The sequence below is a fragment of the Aulonocara sp. 'chitande type north' Nkhata Bay genome, linkage group LG19, assembly GCF_057382095.1.
Source record: "Aulonocara sp. 'chitande type north' Nkhata Bay isolate Kocher_YH1m ecotype deep benthic linkage group LG19, A_spYH_male_GT1.1, whole genome shotgun sequence".
Lineage (NCBI taxonomy): Eukaryota > Metazoa > Chordata > Actinopteri > Cichliformes > Cichlidae > Aulonocara > Aulonocara sp. 'chitande type north' Nkhata Bay.
In genome coordinates, this window is record NC_141362.1 from 10,157,930 (window position 1) to 10,174,484 (window position 16,555).

A 16,555-nucleotide genomic window follows, 5' to 3' on the forward strand; every position below is an offset into this window, starting at 1 on the left:
GCGTCAGGACTGCCAAAATGAAATAAATAAATATATCATTAAATAATTAATTAAATGTGTCAACAATTAATTAAATGTGTCAATAATTAATTAAAATGTGAAATACATAATTAATTAAATGTGTCAATAATTAATTAATTACATGTGTTATAACTATTTATTTAATTAATTAATTCCAATTTTAATTAATTATTGACACATTAAATTAATTATTTAATGGTTTATTTAATTAATTCATTATGGCAGTCCTGGCGCTCCATAGAAACAGACCAAGTCTGGGGTTCGCAAACCAGATGAAAACAGAAACGTCCACAAACATTAAACCACAATACAACACATGAAACACATATTTATATTTGTCCTATAACTAATTCAATAACACATAGATGTCAACCACACTATTTAAAGTAAAACTCTCCCCTAACTCACACTTTGGTTCGCTCCAGGAGCTCACGAGCAGGTGATTGGGCTGCAAAGGAAAACACCAGGGAGGCGAGTACTGTTAGCACACTGCTCTTAAAACACAAAGAATTTTGGTTACAGACCAATGATAGAACTCAGGTTCTTCTTCCTGACACAAGTATGATGTCCACTCACTCTGTGTATTCACTTAGGCTACGTTCACTCTGCAGGTCTTAATGCTCAATTCCGATTTTTGGATCAAATCCGATTTTTTGTCTGCTCGTTCACACTACAAAAAAATGCGACAGCAAATGCGCTCTAGTGTGAACGCTCAAAGCGGCCCGCATGCGCAAAACAAGACGTCACACACAGCGCGCTCTGTTTAGACCCAGAGCAACAGTATGTTTGCTGATGGCCTTAATATAAAGACTTCGGACTTTACGTTTCCCAATTTTTGCTTTAAGGTATAAAGTTATTTTGTTATCTACATACGTCCTAATAATGATCCTTATTGCTGTTTTAGAGGAGCGGTGCTTCAAAGGATAGTTGCAGATTTCTGTCAGAATCTGCAGGTTATACAGTACAAATAAAATGTTCACGTTTCTCCAACGTTGTCTTCCCAACAGTTTCACTGACATCTACACTGGATGGCCAGGAAGCGTTCGCGATGTCTTCTCGGCGCTGATAATCGGCGTCTGTCTTGTGTCAGTGACGTAAAAGACGGATTTAATGCTACATGACCATCAAACAGCAGCCGCTTTATAAAACATCAGATATGTATCGGATTCAGGACCACATACGAAAGTGACCCAGATCGGATTTGAAAATATCGGATTTGTGCCGTTCACACTGTCACACCATGATCGGATATGGGTCGCAGAGGGTCACAAAAGTCGGATTGGATGCGCTTTCGCCTGCAGTGTGAACGTAGCCATAGATACCAGCTAATGACCTAATAAAGAATCACTACCACAAATGTGTTTCTTTTTTTATTTAGTTGTTAAAATATCAATCACTCAAATGAATACAAATACAGGTGCGTGATGGAACCCCTGGCCTCCGTTACACACCTGTATCATCTGAGCTTGTATATGAGGAGCAGGATTTTAAACTCAGGATTTAACAGGGAGCCTCAGTAAATCAGTAACAGTCATCCCAGCAACACTTCTCACCCTCCACTGAGGACAACTGCTTATCCAGACTCGTTACTTCCCCCAGGGAGCAACTGCATTAAAGAAAAGTAAGTCATTATATTACTTTGGTGCTACCGTGTCCATCTCTTCACGTCCACACTCCTACAGCTGCTCCACTATCGCCCTGCCCCTGCACACCACCCAAAACCAGCTGAGTACGTACAGATAACTGAAGAGCCTGTAACTGTAATGTGATTACCTAATCCATGCAGTAATCACATTACTGAAAACAGTAATGTGATTACTGTGATGTGTTCTGTTCCAACACTGTATGAGTAATTAAATTAAATTAAATGAATGTGAAACTGAAGTCACTATTTTTTTTAACAGGAGAATAAAATTTGGATGAAAAAGTAAAACTAATGAAACTAAATGGAAATAAAATTAGTAAAATTAAAAGTGACATGAAAACTTTTCCAAAGGAAATTGAAATAATTTAGCAACTATGATGTCAAAGAAAACGGTAAAAAAAAACAAAACCTGAAGCAAAAATATTGCAATGAACTGTCAAAATCAATCGACTGAAACACACTGATCATTGATTAAAGCCGTTATTCCAAAGTATCCGAGTACTCCGCATCAGGCGGAAACTACCTGAACTCTGATGTCACACCAGCAGGTGGCGGTCATGCGCAGTAAAAAAACAAAACCCCACACACACCACCGGTATCATCTGTGAAACAACTGAAAGTCAGCTGCACTTCCGGTTTGAATCCCACTGATATGATTAAATATAATGACGCCCATAAATATTTACTAGAAAAGAAATAAAGAAAACAACAACGAAACAAATGGAAAAATGTGTCATAATAAAAATGTTAAAAGAAATATAAGAAAACATGGAATGGGCTGAAACAAAGTAAAACAAAAATTATTTATAGATTAAAAGCAGAAAATATGAACCAAACTGAAGAAAAAGTAATTCTGGTGTTTTTAAATAACATCTGTAAGAATAATGCAAAAAAAGGTGTGTTTAACAGAGTTATTGTAGTGCCTAATTAGTTTTTATTCCGTTTTGACTCAGTTTTCAGTCACTTTTAATTTTAGTTCAGTTTTATTTAATCATAATAACACTGCTATTTAATGAAACTGATTAGTTATTTTAGTTAATTAGAATGTGTTTTTATTTTCATATTTAGTTTTATTTAACTATAATAACCCTGCTATTTAATGATAATGAAATTTTAGTTTAGCGTGTAACTTTTATTGTGAAGGCGCATCCGGCCCGCGCGACCTCGCGCTGGGTAAATTGGCGGGTCGGAGTTTGTGGGAAAACAAACGGAGGAGAAGTTTTCCCGGAGTGTCGAGCTATTCTCCTTTGTTTTCATGATCTTCATCAGTCACTCCTCCTCCTCTTGGTCCGCTGGGCAGTGAGGCTCCCGTGACGGACAGACCGAGCCGGAGGAAGAGGAGGATGCGGAGATGAAGCTGCTGCTGTGGATCGTCGTGTTATCCCTGCGGAGCCCCGCGGGGAGCTGTGGGAGCGGTGAGTGTCCCGGGGGTCGTGGGCAGTTAGCACAGGAGCTAATGCGACCGCTTTACATCCGCCGAACTCCGCCCGAAAATTGTCAGATTTAAAGATTTTACCGCCTGTCAGACACTCACAGGGTTAGGCTCACCTGACGCTCCGAGGTGATGGAGCCTCTCAGTAAATCGGCAACGCGAGTCACACCAAGCAGCGTTTATCTGAAGCTGGTTCGCTTTTTTTCTAACGTACAGACCCCTGCTCTGACCCGAACCCGTGACAACTTCACATTTTAACCGAGTTCTTTCTGGTTTGTTGCGTTCGCGACGATTTACCTTCAGGCTCGTGACAAACTAAAGAGGTCATGCCATGAAGTCATTTACAGCACGTGGAGCAGCTCGCAGACACATTATATCGGGCAGTTCTTAAATGGAGTTTGGTGTGGGGACTCGTAAACAGAGGTCAGGGGGCAAAGTGCAGCTTTCCGGGCTGATACTGAAGCCGTGGGCTTCGGGAAGCTTTTATGGTCCCCGAGTCATGATGTGAAGCTGTCAGTCATTTTATTCAGGACCCACGTCACTGCGGGTGTGTTGCAACTCACCTGTAAACATGCGCGCGCACACACTGCAGAATAACCAGAGTTCCTCAGGTTAAATCATCAGACTTCTCAGCACAGCTCTGAGTTCATGTCCTCAGGTTTCAAGTAAAAAATAATCTAAACTCTTTTATTGATATCACGTCTAAATCCCGAAGTTTCAGGATCACATGAACACCTGTAGCGCCTCACCTGTTTGTGTGTCAGACTGAACCACAGAGTTAGTCTGCTCACAGGGGCGGAGCATTGATTAGTATTGGTTATTGGTATTTTTACTGATGCTTCGCCCAGTGCACCATTACGTCATCCTTCCAGGAAGTGATGACTGCTGCCTTGTGATGTCATCAGCGCATAGAAAGGCTTTCACCTGGCTGCTCTCTGATTGGATCTGATGTTTGATTGGGTTTCAGTCAGACTTTCAAAATAAAAGCAGTTGAACTGTTTGAGCTCCTGTATTTTCATGAACCCTTTAAATGTTCAGATTATTGATCAGTGATCGGGGAGAGACTGAAGGAAGATAAAATAATAGATTCTCAGGCAGCTTCTGAATGAAGTTCTTATGGAGGACGTCAGTGATGATGAGGCTGTTCCAGAAAGTTCAGAGAAGTGTGTTAAGTTTGAGATGAAACACTGCTGCGTGGAAAACACACACACACACAGATCTGCTGATGAAAACGTGTTAAACTTTCAGTATGACAAAAGAAATGATTCAGACTGAAGAGCTTGGGTGAATGGATCAAGCCGACTCCTCCTACTCCAGCAGGTGTGGTGTTCACAAAGCATCCGTCCAATCAGACGGTGTCTCAGGGGAACGAGGTGCGGCTGGGCTGTGCAGTAGAAGGCGTGACGGAGCCGGAGATCACCTGGATGAAGGATGGCGAGAAGCTGTACAGCACAGATCAGGTGTTCCTCACACTGGGAGAGCAGCACTGGGAGACATCACACAGGTGCAGAACACTCAGTCGATCAATGTTTTTCTACTAACGTTTCGTTTGATTTCCTGAAAGTGCTTTTCAGACTGGGGGGCGGGGCTGCCAGAGTGCTGTGATGTCATCGTACTGTCAAACCACGTTTGTCTCTTCGTTTAATTATCAGCCAGCGGCGCTCACTCCGCGGCTGCTTCCTGCTGACTCAGCCGGAGGTTATTCCTTCAGTGTGAAGCATCACAGTCTCCCTTCTAAAAGGGAAGAAACACAATATTAAAGTTTTTAGGCTAAATCCACTGTAAGAAAGCAGCTGGAGTTCCACAGGGTTCTGTACTGGGTTCTTTAGTCCTGATGCCTCTGGACCTTGTTAAGGTTCAAAATATTGGGGATGGACACCAGAGGAAAAACCCACAATCTGCTACGTGAGGTGCAGATGTTTGAAGCAGAGCCCTCAGCTCGTGGATCCAAAGCTCTCATGAACCTTGCTCTGTGCTGGGCCGGTGCTGTGTGACTGTTATTGGGTCTGATGTTGTGGTCTGTTTCAGTGTGAAGTCGGTCCAGCAGCAGGATGCGGGTCAGTACTGGTGTGAGGTGGAGTTCCACGGCCTGACCTTCTCCTCTGAGCGAGCCTGGATTACAGTGGAAGGTGAGGACCCTGAACATGGTCGCCTCCTCCTCACGTTTCCCATCATGCTCCAGGTTCACCTCCTCTTCTTCCTGCAGGAGTTCCTCACTTCACCCAGGAGCCTCAGGATGTGGCGATGTTCGCCGGCACACCCTTCAACCTGACCTGTGCCGCCATCGGCCCCCCCGAGCCCGTGGAGGTGCTGTGGTGGCTGGGGGGAGTCCAGGAGGGGGAGCCCAGACCCTCACCTTCCATCCTTCACGTCCCAGGTCAGAGAAAAATGACATCCAGGTGCATCATGGGAAAGGTCCTCAAGTATCAACCAGCCTGTGGGAGGAGCTACAGTGTGCCATTTAAATTCAGAAACGTTATTACTGAAATGATAAAACACACACCTGTTTGATAAATGAGTCAGACACAGCTTTATGACCCCATTATTCAGCAGTTAACGACACGCCAATGCGCGCACGCACACACACACACACACACACACACACACACACACACACACACACACACACACAAGCTGGATTTAATCCACAGGTTTAACTGGAGCCAGATCACGCCGTGTTTCTCCAGATTAAAGTTTTCCCACACAGCCTCAGCTGATTCATACCTAAAATATCTCTGATATTCAGAGTGTGTGGTGTATGTGTGTGTGTGTGGGGGGGGGTGTTTGCAGTGGGAGAAACGTCATCAGCTGACCTCTTCAGTTTACAAACAGCACATGTGCAGTGATTCAGGCTACGTCCACACTGGCCCGGATGGATTTGAAAATGGCATTTTTGTCTGAAAGCGCTCCGCCTCCACACTATCAGTCGTTTTCACAGAGTTGTGCGTCCACATTGAAACGGTCGAAAATGCCTACGTTCCAGTCCTGCGCATGCGTGAAACGCAAGAAGACTCGACCTGCCTCATTTCTCTCTGCCGCCTATTTACTTTCCGGCTCTTTGAAGTGTCGCGGCAAAATGTCGAGGAAAAGCAGCGAGTTTGTTAAATGGACTCGCAATGAGGTGGAGTCGTTGCTGCGAGTAACACAAAGGTACAAAGTTGCAAAAGCGAGTGAAAAGAATGTGAAGAACAGCTCTCTGGAGCACGTGCAGACTGATGTTCATCTTTAACAGGGCTGTCAGAGCAGCTGCTGTATAACGCCATCTTAGTTTAATTGGTCACATGACTGCATCACATGACTAACGTGTCATTGTTTTCAAAAAGTCTCAGTTTTCCACACTGTGACACGAAAGCACCGTTTTCAAAACGCTGCGTTGTCCTTGAGCCAAAACGCCGTCTCAGTGTGGACAGGAGGCCAAAACTGAGAGAAAATGATGCGTTTTCAAACGAAAACGTGTTAGTGTGGACGTAGCCTGATACTCGCACCACTGACTCACGATAGGCTGGGACAGACCTTCCCAAAGTGTGGGGCCCGCCCCCTAGGGGGGCGCAGAGCCATTGCAAGGGGGGGCGCGGCATGAAAAGGGAAAAAAAACACAACACAACGCTTGGACACTGCTAGCACGGGACGCCCACACAAACGCAAAGCAGGAGATGAAGCATCGCTGAATATGTTTCCAAACCAACTTCATTCTAAGCCAAAGACTAGAAAATATGGTGAAGCAAATCTGCCCTTTGGCTTCACCTGCACAGGTGCTGAGGTAGGTCTCCCTGCATTATTGGTTTTCCCTGCATCGGGAGCAGCGCTGGGCTGTTCAAATCACAGACAAACAGGATCCCACATTCTTGATTTTTAGTTCACAAACACTTCTTGTAATGACTAACTACTCCTGACATTTAGCTCTTTACACAGTAAAGTTACAGCAGGTTACAAATAACATCAGGCTGATCCTGCCACAATTTGTTCCCCCGGTTCAAATCATGGACTAACAGGATCCCACAGCTGTTATTTTTTTGAACACATTTTGCACAGAGAGGCATTTTTGGAAAATGTATTGATGCAATGTTGAATATTATTACACAGGAAAAAACAACTACATGTAAAATAATCACACCGTGACGCCTCTGCCTTTGTGAATGGAGGGACAGTAACTGTGTGTGTATGTAAGCTGTAAAACCTGCAGACAGAGACAAAATACTGTTTATCTGCTATTCTGCAATTCCTCTCATGTAAGCAATAATGTGGTGCACAGCTGACGTGAAAAAAGGCACATACCTTTGACGTTGTGTGACGAACTCTGTATTCCTCGTCCACACGGAAACGCAAAAAATGAGTTTTAAAAAAAAATGTGCGCGAGCGAGGGGGGGCGCGAACATTTTTCTGTAAAACAAAGGGGGGCCCAGCGAAAAAGTTTGGGAACCACTGGGCTGGGAGGTCAGTTTATGATCACTGATATGCAAACTGATTTATCACTGATCAGTGTCCATGAGTCCCATTCACAGAGAGTTGAATGGCTGCAATCACAGCATGTAAGATGGCGACAGATGGAGCCTTAGGCCCCTCCTCCATTCAGAGATAGTCTTTCCCTTTTCACGTAAATGGCCTCCTTGACTCCGCCCTCAAACCAGCGTTCCTCTCTGTCCAGGATGTTACATCCTCATCACTGAAAGAGTGTCCACTGGCCTGTAGGTGTGAACAGACTGCAAAGTCCTGGCCTGATGAGGTGGCTCTTCTGTGTTGGTCCATCCTCTTCACCAGAGGTTGTTTGGTTTCCCCGATGTATAAATCCTGCCAATCCTCCTGCACTTAACTGCGTACACTATGTTACTCTGTGTCGGGGGACCCGATCCTTGGGGTGGACCAGTGTTTAGGATTTAAAATCCACAGAGATGCGGTGTTTAGAGAAAAAGTGTTTCAGCTGGCACGCACGGGATCACTGAGGGTTTTCAGGCAGGCAGCAGTTGTCCTTCTATCCTGGATAAACACATTTACTAAGGGCCTTCTGGATGTGCTGCTCTCCTGCTGTCAGCTCACGCCCAGTGTTCTCACACTCAGCTTCAGTGTAAATGGAAGCTTTACACACGCGCACACACAGTTTCTTGTGTCATCTGTGTTAAACTACATCACCCATAATGCGCCTGGAGCTCCTCTGTGTGTGCGATTAATGTGTGTGTGCGCGCAGGTGTGAACAGCAGCATCAAGTTTTACTGTGAAGCGAAGAATGCCAGGGGCGTCTCCGTGTCCAGAACTGGAACCGCTCACATCAAAGGTGAGGCCACACCCACACAGGTGTACGTTGAGCTGTGATTGCATGGCTATGTGTGGGCGTGGCTTGTAAACAGTGTGCCTTTGTGTCTCAGAGCTGCCAGAGGCTCCGGTCAGCCTGCAAATCGTTGGGATGGTGGATAACAACGTAACGTTGTCATGGAAACCGGGAGTCACTGGTCACTCTGAACTGTCCACCTGCATCGTCCAGGTAATGCACACCTTACCCTCATACCTCACCTGTAGGCCTCAAAAAGGTCCTCACTCCCCCCCCTCTGAACCAGGTGTCGAGGCGCTCCACCCGCAGGTGGGATCTCCCACAGCGGGAGGTCCAGGTTCCTCCTCACCTCCACACTCTGACTGGTCTGAGGAGTCACGCCAACTACAGCACCAGGGTCTCCTGTGTGAACGAGGTGGGGGCGTCGCCCTTCTCACCCTGGCTGCACTTTCACACACCTGAAGCAGGTAAGACAGGTGCGCTGACCGTTACCTGCAGCAAACATGTGACCGTGTCATGTGACCAGCTGGTGTCTTACTACCTCACAGTTTAGTCAGTAAACACGAGCTACAGCTGTGTGTGTGTGTGTGTGTGTGTGTGTGTGTGTGTGTGTATTTGGGAAGATTCCAGTCCTCGGCGTACAATCAGCTTTTGTTTGTGTCCTAAATCCAGTGTGAGGCCTGCAGCAGGGCCAGCGGCGCCTCCTGCAGGCGGAGCTCACACTGGGCCCTTTGAGCCACAGTGACCCACATTCAGCTGCAGGCCTGAGCAGCTGAGCACAGAGACAAACACCCAGTAAAACACGGCAGGAGAATAGAAACCAATAGAATCGATAGAACCAGAGGAATCAGTTGATGTGCGGTCCGAGTTTTTGTTGGCTCGTATGTGCTTTTATGTACATGTGACTGTGAGTCTGTGTGTCCCGCCTCAGTGCCCTCCGCGGCCCCCAGGAATCTGACATTTGACCTCTCGGAGCAGCAGCTGTTTCTGAAGTGGGCGGAGCTTCAGGTGGACGAGCTGCAGGGTCGACTGTTGGCCTACAAGGTGCAGTGGACTGTGGGAGGAGAGGCTCAGGTGAGACAGTCGTACCTGTCTCTCCAATGTGATTGGAGGTAGAAGGTGACGGTGATGATGTCATTATCTCTGCCTGCAGGAGCCACTCCTCTTTAAGGAGAACTCCGCCCACCTCTCTGGAGGTGGTCGTTTCTTTAACGCGTCCTTCCAGGTGGCGGCCTGCACGGCGGTGGGCTGTGGGCCGTGGAGCTCCCCGGTGCTGCTGCTGCCCCCTTCAGGTACTCTCAGACATGACATCAGCTCTGATGTCACCGCGGGGTGTTTGAAGGACATTGATGGATTGATTGTTGCCTGGCTGCTCTCTCAGCGCAGGTCCGGGTCCCGCGGAGCCACATGTGGGTCGGTCTGCTGCTCGGCCTCCTGGTCGCCACCATCGTCGGGCTGCTGCTGGCTGTCGTCGCTCAGCGCCGCGGGAAGGAGATGCAGTTTGGGTACGAACGTGTTCACGCACACCACTGACCTTACTGCAGCACGCCTTCCTGCGTCCACAGACGCGCTGCAGCAGTTTATTTATCCACAGCTGAAAGTAGTCCCAAACAGACGCAACATGTGAACTTTTAAAGATGTTTCTGTACGTTTCCACGTGTGAACCAATGAGCTGCCAGCATCAGGCCTGTGGCTGTTTCTCTCATGTGTTTTCATGCTTCCAGCTCGGCCTTCAAGTCTCCGGGTGCAGAGACCTCAGTGTCCTTCACAGCAGCGCGGTCCTTCAACAGGAACGTGACGGACCTGCAGGAGTCCACCTGTGAGTGTGAGCACGCTCAGTGTGTTTGTTGATCGACACGATGTTGAGTCAAGTGACAGACGATGAACACGGGAATGTGTATCAGACCTCGTTGCCTGTGTCTCCCCCCAGTGGACGGTCTCTGCATCAACGACGAGCTGAAGAATAAACTGAAGGACGTTTTGATTTCTGAGCGGCGGCTGACGCTCGGACACATGCTGGGAAAAGGTATCGCTATGACAACAAATGAGACGTGTAAACAGGAACTGTCAGCAAACTCCTCACCTTCTCTTGTAATCAGAGCGACAAACACTAATTTATGAATTGATGTGGGTTGTTTTGTTTTTTTAAATGAAACTAAATCACATGATTCGCGCTGATGTCACCTGACCTTTTATATAGATGGGTGACAGTCAGGTGGTGGGAACACGACAGAAACACCTGTATAACCTCAGCTCTGTGTGTGTGTACAAAATACAACAGAGTGCTGAGTGTGAGGAAACTCCAAGAGTCAGGAGGTCACAAGCACACACACAAAATGTTTAAAAATATCAATATTCATTGAACGTGTCAGAAAATAATTTGTAGAATATGTTAAAACATAAATAAAAGTGCAATAAAATAACAAATGCAAACAGAAAATCACGGTGTGTTTACCTGTGCAGGTGAGTTCGGCTCAGTGCGTGAGGCCTTCCTGAAGACTGAGGACTCGTCTGTCCAGAAGGTGGCGGTCAAAGTACTGAAATGTGAGTTGTACTCTTCTTCTTCTTCTTCTCCTTCTTTAAGCAGCCGATGTGTTGAATAACCAGATCACGTGACTTCCTCCAGCTGACATCACCTCGTCAGGTGACATCGAGCAGTGTCTGAAGGAGGCGGCCTACATGAAGGACTTCCACCATCCCAACGTCATCCAGCTCATCGGTAACCCCGCTCACCACACAGTGGTTAACCGGAGGTCAAAGGTCAGGCAGCGTGATTAATGTGCCGATCTGTCCAATAGGAGTGAGCCTCCACCGGCGTCCCGGCCAGCGGCTGCCGATCCCGATGGTGGTTCTGCCGTTCATGAAGCACGGAGACCTGCACACCTTCCTGCTGCTGTCCAGGCTGGGAGACGAGCCGTTTGTAAGACACGCCCTGATCGATAGCTGATCAATAACCGCGCTATGCTTTGATCAATAACCAATGTGCCTCTGCATTAGGACCTGTCTCTGCACACGCTGGTCCGGTTCATGTTGGACATCTCGCAGGGAATGGAGTATCTGAGCAGCAAGAACATCATCCACAGAGACCTCGCCGCCAGAAACTGCATGTCAGTCCGCCAATCACAGCCAACCAGTCGATCAATGATCTGATTCGCTTCAGATAGTCGTTGTTGTTGTGAGTTTAAATGAGGAGGAGGAGTGGCAGCAATCTTCCACTCCAGCCAAACGTTGAGAGTCTGCTGTTGCTGGTGCTCTGTCATGTGTGTCACATTCAGCGCGTCTACATGGAAGTGAAACTTTAAAGATGAAGGATAAAACTGAGTGTAGGGGGCGCTGTGCCGGCCTTAGCGAGCTCTGTGTGTGTGTTTCAGGCTGAACGAGGACATGACTGTGTGTGTGGCAGACTTCGGCCTCTCTAAGAAGATCTACAGTGGTGATTATTACCGTCAGGGCTCCGTCTCCAAACTGCCCGTCAAGTGGATCGCTCTGGAGAGTCTGGCTGACAACGTGTACACCACGCAGAGCGATGTGGTACGCACGCACACACCTGGGACACACAGACGTCTGTGACGTAGCTGTCCCAGATTACAGATCCTGATTCAGAGCAGAGGACATTTCAGGCTCTTTTCTTTTTTAGTTTCTGCTGATAGTCACGTTCAGACAGCCTGAAAACGATGCCTGGCGGCAGCTCGACACTGTGATTCATAAAAATCCATCCTGACAGATCCATGAGCTGACATGTCTCAGCACTTATTGTAAGTTTGCTGATCAAGCAGAAGGCGAGTGCTGATGCGAGCACGCAGGGACGCTTTGTTCTCTGCAAATGGTAAAAATGGTAAATGGCCTGCATTTGTATAGCGCTTTTCTAGTCCTTAAGGACCCTAAAGCGCTTTACACTACATTCAGTCATTCACCCATTCACACACACATTCACACACTGGTGATAGCAAGCTACATTGTAGCCACAGCTGCCCTGGGGCACACTGACAGAGGCGAGGCTGCCGGACACTGGTGCCACCGGGCCCTCTGACCACCACCAGTAGGCAAACATGGGGTTAGTATCTTGCCCAAGGATATTTGGCATGCAGCTAGGAGGCAGCCTGAGATCAAACCACCGACCTTCAGATTAGTGGCTGACCTGCTCTGCCACCTGAGCTACAGCCACCCCACTGTAAAGACGATATGACCTGAGAGGAGGCGCCGCTGAGTTTGTGGCATCAGTGAACCTGCAGCAGCTTAACGCTGAGACGGGTTTAAACTAGAGATGGACCGATCCGATGTTACGTATCGGTCCGATACTGACGTAAATTACTGGATCGGATATCGGAGAGAAATAAAAAATGTAATCCGATCCGTTAAATATCAAAAAAGCACCTCACAAAACTTGCAACATGGCGTAACTCAGCACGTCGCAGCAGTGTGCTCACGTGATAGAGCAGCTGTGTGTATTTGTAGCCTCAAACCAGCATTTCATCTCCGAGGAACTTTTCCCAGAGAGAAGTAAAGCAAGTGTGTAAGTTCATCTCTGAATGTTTGTAAAGCATTCCAGCCTTAAGCTTAACAACCGATATATGGAGCGACTGCCTCTCCCTCTCCTGTTGCTACTTCAATCATGAAACTGATCAATGATCAGCTGATCGGCTTTTCTGTCGTGACTCCGTCTCTCTTGATTGTTTTTGGCCCACTTTGCACCAGAAAGAGAGAAACCAGCGGCTGAACAACAGCAGCACGTTTAAGCTTGATCAGCTGTTGTTAGAATGTATTTAATATTACTTTCTACTCGAGGATCTTTTTCTACGTAGCTGACGGCTGGTAACTGTGCAGGGGCGGATCTAGCAAAGTTTAGCCAGGGGGGCCGATAGGGCATTAACAGGGAAAAGGGGGCACAAAGACATACTTTTCTTTCTTGTTCTCATTTAAAATGTCTAGCTTTTAATAAATAATTATCTGAATCTTACACCCAAAGTTTTAATCTGATGTAAAATATATATAAGTCAATTACTGTATATAGTAACTGTTAAGTCTAATATACCCTAGTAAGCTATAGTACTTTTTCCTTTGGGAAGGTACCATCTGTGCAGTCTGCAGTTCTGTTGTAGAAAGATGTTGAATCTATTTAATTATTCTTGAAAAATAATTTATTTCTGTGCATTTTTTTTTCACACTGCATCAAATTAGAGTTGATTATGTCGATTAAGCATCAGGAGGTGGAGGGTGGTTCCCTATTTTTTTTGCTGGGAGTTTGCAGCCCTATTAGTTAGGTTGCTTAATATTTCTGCTAAGTACTCTTTAAAATACCAGAATAGGGAGGATGGAGCAGGTTTAAGTTTATTAGATTGATCAGTTTTGCTGAACTTTGAAATATTTTGGGTGCTGTGTGTTTTTTACAGAACAGAATAACAGAATAGCTTTAGTGTTGTTGTTTATTTAAACCTGAGTATGAACTTATACAAAATGCAGCAAGATATTAAGAAAACAGTTTGATTAAAAAACACTATATCGGATTTATATCAGTATCGGACATAAAAAAGTGGTATCGTGCCATCTCTAGTTTAAACACACCTGTGCAGGTGGTTTCTGCTGTCACCTCATCACAGCTGTAGTGCTCGTTACTGCCATCTGCTGATGAGGAGTGAAGCTGTGACATAAACACTACCTTACGTCAGCAGACCAGCTCTTTGTCACATGATTAGATTGTCATGGAAACAAACTAAAGGAACATGTTAGGAGTAAAATAATGACTTTAAAAGTTTCAGGTGTGTGCACTCAGCGAATGATGACCTTCTGTGTGTGTGTGTGTGTGTGTGTGTGTGTGTGTGTGTCAGTGGGCGTTTGGCGTGACGATGTGGGAGATCATGACTCGCGGTCAGACTCCGTATCCTGGCGTGGAAAATTCGGAGATCTACGAGTTCCTGATCAAAGGAGAACGTCTGAAGAAGCCGGCCGACTGCAGAGACGACATGTGAGTGTGTACACAACGACACAAACAACATACTGAAGAAACAACAACACAGAGAACGAAACCCCTTTCAAAATAAAGCTGATCACGTCAGCTGTGTGCACTCTTTAACCTCTTTCTTCTTCTGTGGTTGTCAGATATGAGATCATGCACAGCTGCTGGAGTCCTGTCCCTAAATGTCGGCCCAGCTTCCAGCAGCTGGTCGGCCAGCTGGAGGCGCTGTGGGTCAGCCTGTTGCCCGCCTCCCCTCAGAAGGAGCCGTTATTCTACGTCAACCTGGAGGGCGACAATGGCGAGCATGGGGAAGGAGCCCGGGCCCAAGGGCCTGAGGAGGCGGCGGCGGCTTCAAACTGGGGCGTCCCATGGCAGCGGCAGGTGGAGCACGAGGAGAAAGACTGGCTGATTGGGTCTGGGGCGGCGTTTGCCATCGGTGGTGACTACAGGTACATCACCGGCCCCTGTGGAGTCTCCGAGGAGGAGGCAGGGGGAAGGTGGCCCACAGACACGTTACAGGAGGAGGCGAGGGACGAAGATGACGACGACGTCGTCATCAACGTGTGACACAGACTGGCCAATCTCAGCGCTCCTCCGTCAGCTGATCAGACTCACTTTAAGGCACGGAGCAGCGGGCGGGTGGAGACGCACTGAGGGACAATCACGACCACTCCTCCCACTACGTTTCAGAACAAAGAGTCAAAGGATCCATTAAGGAGTCGATCAGCAGGTGAATCGGTAACGGAGGGAGATGCTGTTAGTCACCGAGAGGAAACAGAAGGGGGCGCCGAAACGCCTCACATTCATTTCATTAATAAACGTTTTATTTTCAGATCAGTAAATCAATAATTCACGTTTTATTGATCGATCAGCAGCCGCTTCTTTGTTCGATGATTAATCACTTGCTGTTAATTAATCAATTAATCAGCCTGGATATTTTCTTTGCAGCTTGTGTTTTAGAGGACATTACCATTTAGGTCTGGAGCTGTGCTTTTATTTTGAAAGACTGGGGGTTTCCTGAACACACCTGTGACCCTTACATGGGCCGGGAACCTCCAGTTGGACAACCCTGCACTGAACCTGTATTAACAGGGAAACATTTCAGGTTTGACCTTCCTGCTGAAGCTCCTCTCACAAAGCATTTTTCTGAAGCGCTTTGATTTTAGTTTATGATGTGTTGAGAAATTATGGGATGTGTGAAAGCTGCTGGACGTGTCATGTGAGGCCTCTGTGACCTACATGTGCCTTCTATTGGTTTCTTCTTCACGGGGTGTCCCACCCTCTGTCAGTGTCTCTCTGCTGCCCCCGGTGGTGGCTGTTGCTGTAACAGTGAAGCTGTGTTTTGTTATTACTGAATTAACTTGAAGTTTTAATGGTGACAGACTTAACTGATTTATTGATTTGTTGATCCTGGTTTGCGTTCGTGTCTGCAGTGTCTTGTGTTGCTATGACGACACTCTTACCTCTGTGTGTGATGTCTCACTGACTTCAGGTCTGTAAGAAAGTGATAATTAAATAAAGTGTTTCCTGTTTTCTGCGCTTTGTCTTCTGATCTGAGGTCAGATTGAAAACAGCCGTGGTCAGTAAAAATCAGCGTCCAGCTCTGTGAAATCATTTCAGTTTCATCGTTTACTGCCCTTTTTCAAATTCAAAAATAATCAGACAAATATTTATCGACAGGTTTGCAGCTCTTCAAATAAAATGGATCAAAATAAAATCTTTACTAAGGAATAAATGTACTAAAATACGGGGTAAAGATCAAGTCAGGTATTTAAAATGTAAAACGAAAAAATGAGGTAAAAGAGACAGGAAGTGATGTCACACCACAGGGCGGGTTTGTTTCTTCCACATGATTCTTCGTACTTTATTTACCGCATGCCCATCAATAACAGCTGACAGTCATTTCACACCTCTAAACAGACTCGTATTCAGCCGTAACACCTCGAGCTGTGTCAGTGAGCCGGTGATGTCTTAACCTGAGTCTGTGGTCTCTGCTAGGGCTGTGCGATATGACCAAAATCTCATATCCCGATATAAGAATTATATCGTCCGATAACGATATAAATCACAAAAAATTAATTCAGCTCGACTTGCATGAAGTGTTTTCAGCTGGGCGTCGTGTACCTGGAGTCGGGCGTTTTAACAGATGCATGAAATGATACATTTTTAGACATAAGTTGTAACGACTGCCGTTTTCTTTGTATTTATTACACGGCGTGCTGCGGGGAAAAGCCTGTTCTA

The 16,555-nt window shown here is 46.4% G+C and overlaps 1 protein-coding gene across 4 annotated transcripts; it reads left to right on the forward strand.

Moving 5' to 3' along the window:
- The first annotated feature begins 2,835 nt into the window (after positions 1-2,835).
- On the forward strand, positions 2,836-15,853 carry tyro3 (TYRO3 protein tyrosine kinase). Of its 4 annotated transcripts, none has more exons than XM_086275757.1 (19): positions 2,836-3,081; positions 4,416-4,602; positions 5,127-5,227; positions 5,305-5,475; positions 8,281-8,367; positions 8,459-8,574; positions 8,648-8,837; positions 9,293-9,435; positions 9,515-9,653; positions 9,743-9,866; positions 10,086-10,180; positions 10,292-10,387; positions 10,825-10,905; positions 10,988-11,080; positions 11,160-11,281; positions 11,359-11,468; positions 11,733-11,892; positions 14,187-14,323; positions 14,458-15,853. In XM_086275757.1, exons 1-19 carry the CDS (start codon positions 3,018-3,020, stop codon positions 14,879-14,881), a joined length of 2,640 nt encoding a protein of 879 aa, XP_086131883.1. In that variant the 5' UTR covers positions 2,836-3,017; the 3' UTR covers positions 14,882-15,853. The 4 variants fall into 4 exon arrangements, with proteins under 4 accessions (XP_086131883.1, XP_086131885.1, XP_086131884.1 ...); XM_086275759.1 differs by having other exon boundaries at positions 8,648-8,828; XM_086275758.1 differs by having other exon boundaries at positions 4,419-4,602.
- The last annotated feature ends 702 nt before the right edge of the window (positions 15,854-16,555 follow it).

Coding starts and splice junctions, on each gene's coding strand:
- tyro3 (XM_086275757.1), top strand. CDS start 3,018: ATGAAGCTGCTGCTGTGGATCGTCGTGTTATCCCTGCGGAGCCCCGCG. Junction 8,838..9,292: donor ACCTGAAGCAGGTAAGACAG/GTGCGCTGACCG, acceptor GTCCCGCCTCAG/TGCCCTCCGCGGCCCCCAGG. Junction 10,906..10,987: donor GGCGGTCAAAGTACTGAAAT/GTGAGTTGTACT, acceptor GACTTCCTCCAG/CTGACATCACCTCGTCAGGT.